The sequence below is a fragment of the Ammospiza nelsoni genome, chromosome 26, assembly GCF_027579445.1.
Source record: "Ammospiza nelsoni isolate bAmmNel1 chromosome 26, bAmmNel1.pri, whole genome shotgun sequence".
Taxonomy (NCBI): domain Eukaryota; kingdom Metazoa; phylum Chordata; class Aves; order Passeriformes; family Passerellidae; genus Ammospiza; species Ammospiza nelsoni.
In genome coordinates, this window is record NC_080658.1 from 1,650,777 (window position 1) to 1,664,028 (window position 13,252).

General features: G+C 45.8%; 1 protein-coding gene across 1 annotated transcript in view; it reads right to left on the reverse strand.

Annotated features, from left to right (window-relative positions):
- The window catches only part of MAP3K3 (mitogen-activated protein kinase kinase kinase 3), a 33,980-nt gene that overhangs the window by 5,080 nt on the left and 15,648 nt on the right, over positions 1 to 13,252 (reverse strand). The window contains exons 8-16 of the mRNA XM_059489138.1: positions 10,185 to 10,318; positions 9,343 to 9,404; positions 8,884 to 8,951; positions 8,561 to 8,653; positions 7,547 to 7,738; positions 4,836 to 4,984; positions 2,969 to 3,100; positions 2,203 to 2,332; positions 1,345 to 1,522 (exon numbers count right to left, since the gene is read on the reverse strand). Coding sequence (XP_059345121.1) covers positions 1,345 to 1,522; positions 2,203 to 2,332; positions 2,969 to 3,100; positions 4,836 to 4,984; positions 7,547 to 7,738; positions 8,561 to 8,653; positions 8,884 to 8,951; positions 9,343 to 9,404; positions 10,185 to 10,318 — 1,138 coding nt within the window. The remainder of the gene's footprint in view (positions 1 to 1,344; positions 1,523 to 2,202; positions 2,333 to 2,968; positions 3,101 to 4,835; positions 4,985 to 7,546; positions 7,739 to 8,560; positions 8,654 to 8,883; positions 8,952 to 9,342; positions 9,405 to 10,184; positions 10,319 to 13,252) is intronic.

The window sequence follows — 13,252 nt, forward strand, 5'->3', positions numbered from 1 at the left end:
CGACAAGGTTTAAAATCCAACGTGAAAATTTTACAGTTTTCCAGCCATTTCAGGCTTACTAGAAGAGAGTACAGAAAATGCAAACCATGTGTGCTGAAGTGCTGGGGGTTTGCTCAAAAGCAAGCAGGGATATATTATTGTTTAGACTGATTTATACCGTTTAAGCAGATCCGGTTTCTTTAAGATATTCAGCAAACAGCAGGAATGTTTTTCATGTCAAGTCACTCCAGCAATAACAAATAGCTCACATATTCTGCTATTTAGGAAAAAGAAAACTGGAGAGGGGCCTGCAGCAGTGGCACAGAGCCAGGTGGATGGATTTGTTACGTTTCTGAGCCTCTGGGCCATACACATCCACCCTGGGAGCAGCGCTGCACTGGAAAGTTGTGACCCCCCCAAAATAATGATTGGGATTGTAGGAACTGGAGTCTGGCCAACAGCAGCGACTCTTTGATGGGAATGGACCAATGTCAGCACCAAGAGGAAATCCACAACTGCACCAGCCCAGGGGGAAGGGCACGTGCTCCACTCTCTCCCCAGCCATCCCAACTGGGAGAGTCTGCAGGACTTAACTCTTTACAGACAAGACAAGTTTCAGCTGTGTTTCCACTTGCTGCTTGTACAGGAAACAGGTCCTGCTTGGCTCTGGAGGCACAACCAGACCTTTTGTCCCTGTTGTTTACTTAAGGTTTATAATCTCACCTTTTTAAGGCCCCCAAAATTAACATATTGGCACAGGATCATTTTGCTCTTTTGAGAGAGGCTGCTCCTTGGCTATGCCAATAATAGCACAGCTACAGTTTCCATTCATGCAGATCACCTCTGATCTGACCTGGATCTTTTCTGTTATTCCAGGTTCGAGCATCTTTCCTTTAAGGCTAAAATTCTATTAATCTCCAGTACATTTTAAGCATAATTCTCATTTTATATCTAAATGAATGGGCTTTCCCTAGACAACTTTCAGTTGTTCTTCTAAGGGATACCATAAAATCAGAGTCTCTTGTGTTGGAAGGGACCCACAAGGATCATCATCCCAATTCCTGGCTCTGCATAGGACACCCCAAGAATTCCACCAAGTGTCTGAGAGCTCGAGAAAGATGAAAACATTGCACCAGCCAGAAAGCAAAAAAACAGCTATCAGTTTGAGCGAGGAATGAGTGGAAAAACGAAATGTGTTGTTGCGTGTTAACACCGCAAAGCACAGCTGGCAGAAGATTATTGAATTCAAACCAGTGGCTTCAATTTTCTTTAAACTTCTCATCCAGACACGGTGTGAAGCTGGATGCTCAGATGGCAGAGGGTGCCGTGTGTGCAGAGATCTGAGGGCAGCAAGGAGAGGCTCACCACACGTCTGCCTTCCTGCCGTAGCCCTCGCCGCTGATCACCTCCGGGCTCATCCAGTACGGGGTGCCCGTGACGGAGCGGATGCCGGTCCCCGACATGCAGATTGTCTGCAGCCTCTTGCTGGCCCCAAAGTCCCCGAGCTTCACGTTCCCAGCAGAGTCACGGAGAATATTGGCACCTGGACAGAAGCAAAAAAAAACCCAGGACAGCTGTTTTCATGAGATCCAGCTGTTGGATCTGCAGCCTGCAGAATGATAGCCAAGCACAAATACCCGTGCTCATGGTATGGCTCTTTCCCCATTAAGCCTCAGGTGACCTGCTAAACATCATTTCTTTAATTCAGGTTGTAGACAAGCCAATTGCTAATGGCTGTAAATGGGAAAAACTTCAGGGAAAAGCACAAGGAAGTGAAGGGGGAGGGAAATGAGAGCTGAGTCAGCACCAGCATTGTTACAGTGCCTGTAAACAGCTCGACCAGCCTAGCAGGGCCCCCAGGCCAAGGGTTGAGGGAGAACGGAGCTGTGTAGAGAAGGATTTTATTGGGATGCTGCTTTGTGAGTGCAAGCATTGCTTCCTGGTCAGCTGGGCAACAGATGTAGCTAATTAAACCCCTTTGAACTCCTACAATAAACAAGTCAATCTCCACTTGGTCCTGAACATGAAACACCACGGAAAAAGCAAACTTTAGAGCTTAGCTTTTATGTGGACACAAACTGAGGTTTAGACACCAAAACCAATTCTTCCTCCAAAACGGCAACGAGATCGAGAACCCCACTGTTACCATTATCTGGAACATGCCCACATGAAACCCTTCTGCTCTTGTGCTGGAGAGCTCTCCTGGCCTGGCCCTGCTCTCACCCTTGATGTCCCTGTGCACGATCATGTTGCTGTGCAGGTACGAGACGCCCTCGAGGATCTGCCGCGTGTATTTGCGCGTCACGTTCTCCGTCAGGGCTCCGTACGCCTTCAGCTGGTCCTTCACTGACCCCTGCCACAAAGCAAAGGGAAAGAACTGGCAAAGAGGTGGCAAAGCAGACCCTGCAGTGTCCAGTCAGCTCCCAAAAGCCCTGGGTGTTACACACCAGCTGGCCCTGCAATGAACTCTGCCCTCTGCTAAAGGCTTTCCATGAGCATCTCGCCCTAAGAAGCCTTTTTAAGAACAGCAAGGCTTCATGGCAAAAACAGCCTAAGGAAGTTCTGTCTACTGGTACAACTTGTTGTGAAGACAAGCAACAAAATAGCTCAGCAGACTTATCTGGGTCAAAAGCCTCGCTTTTGGAGAGTCAGTTTTAGCCTTGCTGTACCATGATTCTGCTAATTCAGTTACCAGGATTTCCATGTTGGCCCGAGTCGTTTGGGGCACTTTGGTAGAACAAATTTAGACTGAAGAAAAGAACTGTCCTTAATGACTGTCACAGAGAATGTATTTCAAGTAGAAGACACTTAAGGAAAAAACCCAAGAGGCTATTTGGGCATAAATAAAATGAAAGTGGTGGCATTATGAGCGTGAGCAGGCACAGCCCTAAGAGGGTCTGAGGCAGATGACATAGTCAGAGGGATCACAGCAATTAATAAACCAGCTAACAAACCCAGCCTCCTCCCCTTCTGACTGTGCTGCTCTTACCCCTGGCATGTACTCCATGAAGATGGTCAAGGTCTTCTCTGCTCGATCCCTTAAGCAGCCATAATACTGCACAATACGGTCGTGCTGGAGATTCTTCAGCAGCTGAATTTCACACTCCAGAGCACTCACCTCCTGTGGATGGAGGTGAAAATAACATTGCAGCCTCAGGAAATGTAGAATAAATATAATAAATAATAAATTTGTCATGTCACTGGCAGGATGAGACCACTACTACATTGAGAGTGTAATCCATGACATCACTTTATCTGCTTCTTGGAAAAGGCAAACATTACCAGGGCTTGCTGTTCATTTTTACTGCATTATCTGCAGGTATTGGTGTGGAAGCTTTGATAGAACACAGGTTGTATCACACATGGATTTAGTACCACAAAAAACTTTGCTTCTTGCCGTGATTCTGTCATCTGCATGGTGGCTGAAAGGATTCTCCACCCACAACACAGGTAAAAGCTCACTTCTTTCACTAAGCTGTGGGCAGGGAGTGTAATTATGAAGCAGCTCTGAAAACAGTTACAGAACTGGAACTTCAACCCACTGGAGAGCAAAACAACAGGTGCTGAGAGCTGCTAAGTTTCTGTCAGCCAGTCCTGTTCTGATCACACTGATGATTTACTGGAATCAAGCCCTACAAACAGCTTCCTCTCCTATTTACTTCAAAGAATCTGCAGCTCTGCACATGAAACTGATCCTTTGCTTTGCTCTTGCCACAGACAACAGGGTATCACAGTGCAAAGATGTTATCCAACAATTTCAGATGGAATCACAAATGTTTGCTGCTCAGAAAAAGTATCAGGTTCTTGCTGAATCCAGGGATTGAACAGGAGGAACATCAAAGGTATATAAGTGTGAGGATTTACAGAAAAAGGAATGTTTTCTCCCCAAATTAGTCCCATTTTTACCTTTCCAGCCCTGCCATGGGAAGGTATCAGGTTCAGCTCTCTCACTCTGGGAAAGGATGCAGAATCTTAGAGCAAGAACCTGGGTGTTGTAGGCACACATGGAACCAGTGGAAGCTGCTTAATCAGACCAAATAATAGTGTAAGGTTTGCAGTTTCAGTGCCTTCAAAATATATTTCAGCCTGTTCCTCCTTGGCTCAGAGTTACTGTCTGATTTACAACACAGACATAGTGGAACTTCCCAATTTAGGACATATCTTGGCACCAATATCCCATAAAAAATCAGAATAATTGAATCTTCATGGATCAGTTATTCTAGCTCAAAGTGAATTTGTTCAATATTGGGAAACTGGTACACTGTTAAAACACTAGCAAAGAACCCAAAAGCCATTCCAGCTGCATCCCCTGTGCAGGAAGTTGAGTGCTGTCCCCTAATTTCAAGGTGCCTTTCCCATCTCCAGTGTTGTCACATCACTGTTCTTGATTCATTTACACCCCACAGCTCCATTTGTTTTTAAGGACACAGAGAATTCAGAAGTGAAAATTGGTAATTAAAGCACTTCATACAGGGTGCACCATATAAACCCAGAAGTGGGTTTTGCATGTGCAAGCAGCTTTTTTTTAGTTCAAAAAAGAAAAAAAAACCTACTCTTGCTGGATTTAGTTTCATTCACATCCATGTCTAACCAGGAACACAGGGCAGTCTAGTATTCCTCAAGCAACCTGGCAAAACCCCAAAAAGCTGAGAAAGCAGAGCCAAGAATGAAGCAAGAAAATGGATTTTAGTTTCAAGCTGAAGTTAATAACACAGAAAAGTCATTTTTAAATCTATTCTCCTCCACATGACTCGAAACCTTCGTACGAACTAAATAAGACGCCAGCTTTCAAGGACAGACGGAGAGGGACATCGTGCAGGACCTCAGAGGGTTTGAGGAGCTGAGCTGAGAATTACCTTGCTTGTTTCAGGGCTCTCTGGATCAAACTGGACCTGCTTGGCTGCCAGCTCTCTGCCCGTGTCCACGTCGTAGCACAGGTACACGCGGCCGAAGGCGCCCTGGCCCAGCAGCTTCCCCCGGCGCCAGTTCATGGGAGCACTGGGAGCTAAAAGGGAACAGCAGTCATTTCTCCTTTCATTGCACTCTTAAAAAAAAAAATGGGCTTTTCAAGGACCAATCTCTATTATACAGGACTGAAGCAAGTATTCTGTAGGTGAATAAACACGAGGTGCTCTCCCAGAGTAAGGAGTCAGTTGTCGCAGACAACTTTTATGAAAAATCCTTTCCTTAAGAATTTTTCCTCCTGAGAAGCTGAGAAGCCTCAGGAACAGAATGTAAACAATGGTTATCTGCTGCTGTGGAATGCAACAGGTAGATCTTTGATTGGCCCATCTTAGATGTTTATAATTAATGGCAAATCACAGCTGGCTCAGAGAGAGTCCGAGAGAGCTGCCTTTGTTATCATTCTTTCCTTTCTATTCTTAGCTTAGCTAGCCTTCTGATGAAACCTTTTCTTCTATTCTTTTAGTGTAGTTTTAATGTAATATGTATCATAAAATAATAAATCAAGCCTTCTGTAACATGGGATCAGATCCTCATCTCTTCCCTCATCCAAAAACCCCTGTGAACACGGTCACAGTCAGTGGCAGAGCTCGGAACAGAATCCAACCATCCAGACTCTCAAGGATCTGCTGACTGATGTCCCATTAAAATGACACCACAAAACATTCTGCAAATGTGTTTTACAGACCAGTTATTCAATGGGGTTGGTGAAATTTCATTCCACCAGCAGGTGGATTCTACAACATCATTACTTTAAGAGACAATGCAGCAATTAAAGAGCAGCTTCCAACCCTTGATCTGAAGTTATCACATGCATCAGATGAAGAAGAGCTGGATTAGCCTTGCTAAATCAATCCAGCCAGCTGGGAATGACTTAAGCTTCTGGGACAACTTGAAGGACACTACTCTGAGTTTCTTTGCCAAGCTAGTTTGGGGTTAACCTCTGTAGGAAGGATTTTACTGCAAGGCTCTCTCTAACCATAAAGATTAGAAGTCATGATTACCTACTAGACATGGATAAAGTAGGGACTGTGTTAGCACAGTGTGGCTATCTTTACCTACTGAACAGTTAATAAAATTACCCAAGAGACCCAGGTAAAGCAGCATCTCCAACAGCCCAGCAGGAATTTCCATCCTCAGGGCAGTGGGAATTCTCACATTCATAAGCAGCAGTCTCCTGACCCAGAGATTAATACCTGAGCCCAGTTATTCAGACTGCCCTTAATCCCAAAGCATATTACTCAAAGACAAGTGCTCTAGCTCCAACTTTGAAAGCAACACTACCACACTCCTGCAGTTCAATACATCCAATTATGGTGGATCTAACAAGAAACTCTAAAAACAAAGACAAGAACCAGCCATCTGAACAGTGTGAAAATACAGAAGAGCTGAGAGATTTGCTTTGACATGTCTAATTTAATCAGATTTACTGTCAGGCAGTATTTTAGTGTGTTCCTTATTCTTCATTTTGATCCTTAAATTACTGTATGGGATATACAAAGTTCTTCAATAATGACTTATGTTCCACTTATTTTTTATTTTTATAATAGAAAGCTGTCCAACAAAACAGCTCAAGGATGCCATTAATATAGAAGTAAATCCTTCTACTAAGGAGCAAATGAAATACATACAGAATAACTGTAATCCTGACTGAAAATGTTAACATAGCAAGAAAATAAACAAGCTTGTCTGCCTGTTTTAAGAACCCTGTAGATCATGTAGATCAAGCAAATTTTTACCTCTTAGCTGAATTTGCAATGGTTTCTAAAGGAAAGAAGAAGAAATCTGAGAAGAAAAGCACTTGTGGGTGTGACAAACAAGTCCCAAAGCACAGCCAGGGCACGAGTGTGACAGTGTTCACAGGGGTCTGAGGATGAGGGAAGGATCTGACTCCATGTTTCAGAAGGCTTGATTTACTATTTTATGATATACATTATACTAAAATGATACTAAAAGAATAGAAGAAAGGATTTCATCAGAAGGCTAGCTAAGAATAGAAAAAAGAAATAGAAGAAGAAATAGAAAAAGAAAAAATCATAACACAGGCTTGTGTCTTGGACAGAGAGTCCGAGCCAGCTGATTGGCCATTAATTAGAAACAACCACATGAGACCAATCACTGATCCACCTGTTGCATTCCACGGCAGCAGATAATTACTGTTTACATTTTGTTCCTTAGGCCACTCAGCTTCTCAGGAGAAAAAAGGATTTTTTCTCCTAAGGATAAGGATCCTAAGGAAAGGATTTTTCAGGAAATATCACGGCTACAGAGGAGGTGGTTGGAATGGCTTGTCACAACCAGGACACACCACGGCTACACACGAGGTGGTTGGAATGGCTTGTCACAGCCAGGACACACCATGGCTACAGAGGAGGTGGTTGGAATGGCTTGTCACAGCCAGGACACACCACGGCTACAGAGGAGGTGGTTGGAATGGCTTGTCACAGCCAGGACACACCACGGCTACAGAGGAGGTGGTTGGAATGGCTTGTCACAGCCAGGACACACCACGGCTACACACGAGGTGGTTGGAATGGCTTGTCACAGCCAGGTTGTGGCACTGCACCGGCTCTGGAGCCCTCCCTGTCCCCAGAGCCCAGCCTACACTTGGTGGCCATGTTCCTCTCCTGCACTCCCAGCGCGTTCTCGCTGTCGGCGCTGCGCAGGCGGCCCCGCGGCTCCAGGTACTGCAGGGCCAGCCCCAGGTTCTCCCCGTTGGTGCTCAGCGAACGGCTCGAGGGCACCAGGGTGAAGAGATTCCCTTGGTGACGTCGGATCCGGGGAAACGTCCTCCGGCCTGGGGAGAAGGAACATCCTTAAATAAATGTTTGCAATGGGAGGTGAGGGCTGGGGGCTGAGCAGTGGGGAGAAGGGAGAGAAATCCCAGGTTCTGCTCTGTTCCCATGGAGCAGAATCTGCTGCCAAACAGATGAGGTGCAAAAATATAACAGCTCAGGGCTGTTGCTGCCTGAGTTGAGTACAGCCCTGGATCATTCCCAAAGCAGAAGGCAGAGAACACTTTGTAATGCCCTCAGTGCTGTAAGATCTAAACTTACCTTCCAAAGGAAAAATCTGGTTTACAGGCTCCGAGTTTTGTTAACAACTACATACAAAATGACTTTCTAGATAACAGACTTGCAAATGACTTTCTGTGCCCGGACTTGCAAATAAAAACCATAAATAAAGATTATGCCAACTTGCACCTCCTGAAATTTTGAGAGATTATTTTGCATAAAGCCATCTGATTGAGCAGAGATGCAATTCTTTAAGTCCCTGCTATATTTAAAAGACCCAGAAGCAAGTCTGCAATGCAAATTAGCAAAGTATAATGAATCTCTGTGGTAGGAAAGTACTTATATAGGGCTAAGTCTAACAATTATGTCCTCAATTCCCTACTCAGCCTGGATAACACCAGAAAGGACAAAGAACTACAAAGTAAACAAAAGAATTACAAACAACAACCATGAAAATGTGGCATCATGCAGCATGAGTCTCAGCACTAATTGCAAGGACCAGGCTCACCAAATAGGAGTTACCCTTGTGTAGAGGTTGCCACTGCCTCACCTTTTTTCCCCAGCCTGGAATGGGAGGTGTGGGACCAACTGTGAGACCAACTCACCATCGTTGTAGTCCTTGTGCTGCATGGAGACGTTGTAGCGCCGAGGGTAGGTGCCACCTTTGCCTGCCTTGTCATAGATCTGATTCTCACGGTCTGCCAGGAGCAGCAAAGACAAAAGTGAGGCTCCTTCAAAACAATGTAACTTCCAATAACGGAATTTTCCTGTAACAGCAGGTTCTTAGGAAGGGGCAATAAATAACTTCATAGCCTTTCCATCATCGTGTCCCCACTTCTTCTATTTATACAATCCCAGCAAGCAGGGAGGGCGGCCAGCCAAGAGCAGAAAGTGTCTGGGTCAAATAACCTTTGTAGCAAAGACATACCTGAGAACTCCTGCCTGTTGTCAGGAAAGCTCTGTGCCCTTGACATCCGTGACTTCCGAAAAGAAGGGCTAATAGAGAAAGAAGGCGAGAGTAAGTTTTGCTGTTGTTTGGGGTTTTTTTTTTGTTGATTTATTTTCTAAATGAACAAGTAGAGCCTTGTCTAGAAGAGATTTAAATACCCTGCAGCCAGATGTTCTCAGAGGGGCGGCTCCACACAGGCTGCTCGCTTCAGAACTTTGTATTTATAACTTAAAGCTACTGAAGCACCAGTTTGCAGGTCTGTGGTTGTGCCAGAAAATAACACAGCCTTAAGACATAGTTAATGCTCTTGTTAAAGCTCTTGTTTCCCTCCAAGAAAATGTATGAGATAGAAAAGAGGATTTTATGTAAGTACAACTGGCATTTCCACCTGAGCACTCACGTTCTCACCAGTTTGTACATTTGTACCTGGCTGCTCACCTGTCCAAGGACTGGCAGCTTCCTGACACCGAGTTTTCAGCACTGCTTAGAGGATCCAGCATCTGCAACACAGAAGAAACCACACAGCAACATGAGTGCAGTTCAGGAGAGGCTGTGACAGAGAAGCAGAGCCCATGAGTGTTTGCCTGCAGGATGTCCAGCTGAAGAAGGGAGTCTAAGCCTATTTAAATGTATAATTTTCCTTTATCTCCCACAGAAATTAGGTTCATATAAAATTTGAGGAACTGCTTTAGTTGTTGAAGGACTCTGCTGTGAAAAATGCAAGCTTTAGCAGCCTTGTGCTGAACTGATCCTAACTGGCTCCAGGAACAGTCTCTGCTGGTGCTGCTGCCTCCACCTGCAAGTCGCCCTCTGGCCTCACTTCCCACTTTTCTGAATGGAGAGCAGAGTTTCAAAAGCAAGCGGGTCACACAAACCTGGTAATAGGAAACCTTGTCACATGTGTGACAGCACCAAAACTGCTCAGTCAGAGCTGGAGGGGCAATGCCCAGAACAGGGAACGGCTTCTGGCAGCCCAACAAAGGCTTTGAACTTACACAGCTACAATCTGAAGCTGTTTAAATGCACAAAGCAGCACTTTCATAAACCCAGAATGGTCTGAGTTGGAAACGACTTTAAGGGTCATCCAATTCCACCTCCTACCATGGGCAGGGACACCTTCCACCAGATCAGGTTGCTCTAAGGGATGGGGCAGCCACAACTTTCCGGACAACGCGCGCCTCACCACTTAACGGTGTGGATGCAACCAGAGCCAGTGAATATTTGGGAGAGGAAAGGAGGGCCCAGATGCCAGCAGGACCCCTGGGCAGGTGGGTACTCACGCACTGCTCGCTGGTCTCTGGGATGAACTCGCCCTCGCTGTGGATGCTGGTGTAGGAGCCCTGGCGGGCGATGCGCTGCTGCCGCTCGGGGACGTAGCCGGGCGGGGGAGAGCTGCGGCCCGTGTTCTGGGAGCCTGTGACAGGGACACACTCACCCTGCTGCTGGGCACTGCTGCAGCACCCACCCTGCCACAGCACAGCCCTATCCCCCCACAGTAACTGCAGAGTGAACCCCACAGCCTGTGAAACCAAACTGTCTGATGTGCACCATCCCCACCACAGCACAGCCCTATCCTCCCACAGTAACTGCAGAGTGAACCCCACAGCCTGGACAGACATGAGACCTGTGAAACCAACCTGTCTGATGTGCACCATCCCCAGTGCCTCCATACCAAACCTCTATCCTCCACAGTAACTGCAGAGTGAACCCCACAGCCTGGACAGACATGAGACCTGTGAAACCAACCTGTCTGATGTGCACCATCCCCAGTGCCTCCATACCAAACCTCTATCCTCCACAGTAACTGCAGAGTGAATCCCACAGCCTGGACAGACATGGGACAGGGAAACCAAACTGTCTGATGTGCACCATCCCCACCACAGCACTGCCCTATCCTCCCACAGTAACTGCAGAGTGAACCCTACAGCCTGGACAGACATGAGACCTGTGAAACCAACCTGTCTGATGTGCACCATCCCCAGTGCCTCCACACCAAACCTGTATCTCTCACAGGAACTGCAGAGTGAACCCCACAGTCTGTGAAACCAACCTGTCTGATGTGCACCATCCCCAGTGCCTCCACACCACACCTCTATCCCCCCCAGAGTGAACCCCACAGCCTGGACAGACTGTGAAACCAAACTGCCTGATGTGCACCTGTACTGATGTCTTAGATGATAAGTAATTATTGCTGAAGCTCCTGATAAAGCAGCCATCTATTTCTAACCTCTTCTGCTCAAGCTTCTGAGCATAATTCCAGTTTAATCATCTGTTAGTGGCACTACCTAAAGAGTTTCTCTTGTGCTACCTACTGAGAGAAACTTCACTCTTAGGGTTTATTTTTTCCTTGCAGATCTCAAAGAAGATGAAACTAGATACAGGAAGAAAAAAACCCCTTTTTTGCAGTGACCTATCCACCTGCAGCTGCCACCAATTCCCACTGTGGGCTCCAAGGACTGCTGTGGTCCAGGCCAATCTGCTCCAGGTCACACATGAAGCCAGAGGCAGCAGGTGGAGATCAGCCCTCAAGCTGTGCTCCTTACAACACTGTCTTTAATTAACTGTGTGTACTCAGGTGCTAGGAAAGATGGGTAAAGATCAGCAAATATTCTCCCAAGGAAAATATTTTCTATAGAAGTTGTAATAAAGAGCGAAGGCGAAGAGCTGGGAGAAGTGAAGAGCACAAAACTTTCAGGGGGCTGCAGAAGGAAAATGAACAATGCTGGCATGGCTTAGAGTGCAAGAGGGAGGAATTACATGAAAAAAAAAAAAGGGATTAATAAAATCATAGGGTCATTAAGGCTGGAGAAGACCTCCAAGATCACGAAACCAAGATTGTCAAGCGCACAATCCATTGCTCAGAGCTACCACCTGCTGTCCCAGGCAGCTCCCAGGGCTGGTGAGCCCTCTGGAGGGGTGGCATAACCCTGGCAGGGCCTGGGCTGCCCCAGCCCTGGAGCACTTTCACTCCTTCCGACAGATGGCACGGGCAGAGCCAGCCCGGCCCGCTGGCACCGGCCCAGGGGCTGCTGTGGAAAGGCCCCATCCCTGGGCAGGAAAAGGAAGTCGGCACTAAATCCATGTATATCAAAGGAAGTGAGTGGAAAAAACACAAGCCCTGCCAGAATGCTTAGTAATTTTTTTTTTTTTTTTTTTTTTTTTTTTTTTTTTTTTTTTTTACTTTTAAATAAAAGTTATCGTTACTTCCAAAGCTCTGAGCTGGTGACAAGAGGCTGAGGCTGTTTGGAGCTCAGGAACCACACAGGTCCCTCTCCTGCCTGCAATAAGCTTTATTGAACAATGCTACGGACTTTAATTGTGTGACATGGTATGAGTTGGAGAATATTAACACCAGCAAACAGGGCACCTTCCTCTTCCAAACCAAAGACAGGAAAAGAGAAGGAAGAAGAAATTGATGCAAACCAAGCTATTGCCAAATTACCAGCAGACCTCTGACACAACTGGAACTCTCATAATGTAACAGCCTGGTGCTCTGACACGTTCAGAAAATAAAAGCAAAGGTTTCCTGACTGATGAATGACAAGTTATTCAGAAAGCATCCATAAGCTGGGATAGGAGGAAAGAGTGTGAAACTGGGGCCCCTTATCACTGCACAGTTCACCCATGACAGACACTTGCTACACACTCTGTTGGCTTTGGCACCATTACCTGGATACCTCAGAATGTCAGTAAAGAAAAATATATATAGATATATTTTAAATGAAATAAATTTGGCATTCAATTTGTTTTTTATAGAAGAAACATGGTGTTCAGACATGCATGGATACCACTTCTCAGGACCAAGGAATGTTGCTCTTTTTATGCCTATTAACTTCAAACTAGGAAGGATAGCAAAAGTCTTTTTGTCCCTGTTTCAGTCACGTACTTCACAAGCTTTCAGTACTTTGTTTGTTTGCTGCTTCATAAAAGCAAATTGTACAGAAGAGGATCAGCAAACTCTCCACAGGTTACAAGCAGGTTTGTTAGACAAGTCCCACACCAAGAACCACTGCTCTGGTTCACAAGTCCTTCCCTTTGAGCTCACTCACTGTTACCTCTGCTCAGAGCAGTGTGGATCCAACTCTGGTTTGGCCTCCCCAGTATGGAGATTGTTGTGGTTTAAGCTGATTTATTAATTAATACTTTTAACTGCAAATGCTGATCTAAAATCGTGTAATAATTCTGCCTCAAGTTCACAGAGTTAATGGAACTGAAACACTCCTTTGCTAGAGTGAAGAACTTGCAAACAAAACAATTCTGACATTCCCAGCTCCTGGCACTGCCCTGTGTGACTTGCATCACTTGTCCTCAGGCATTGGCTGTGACAAGCCCCCAAATATCTGCTCTA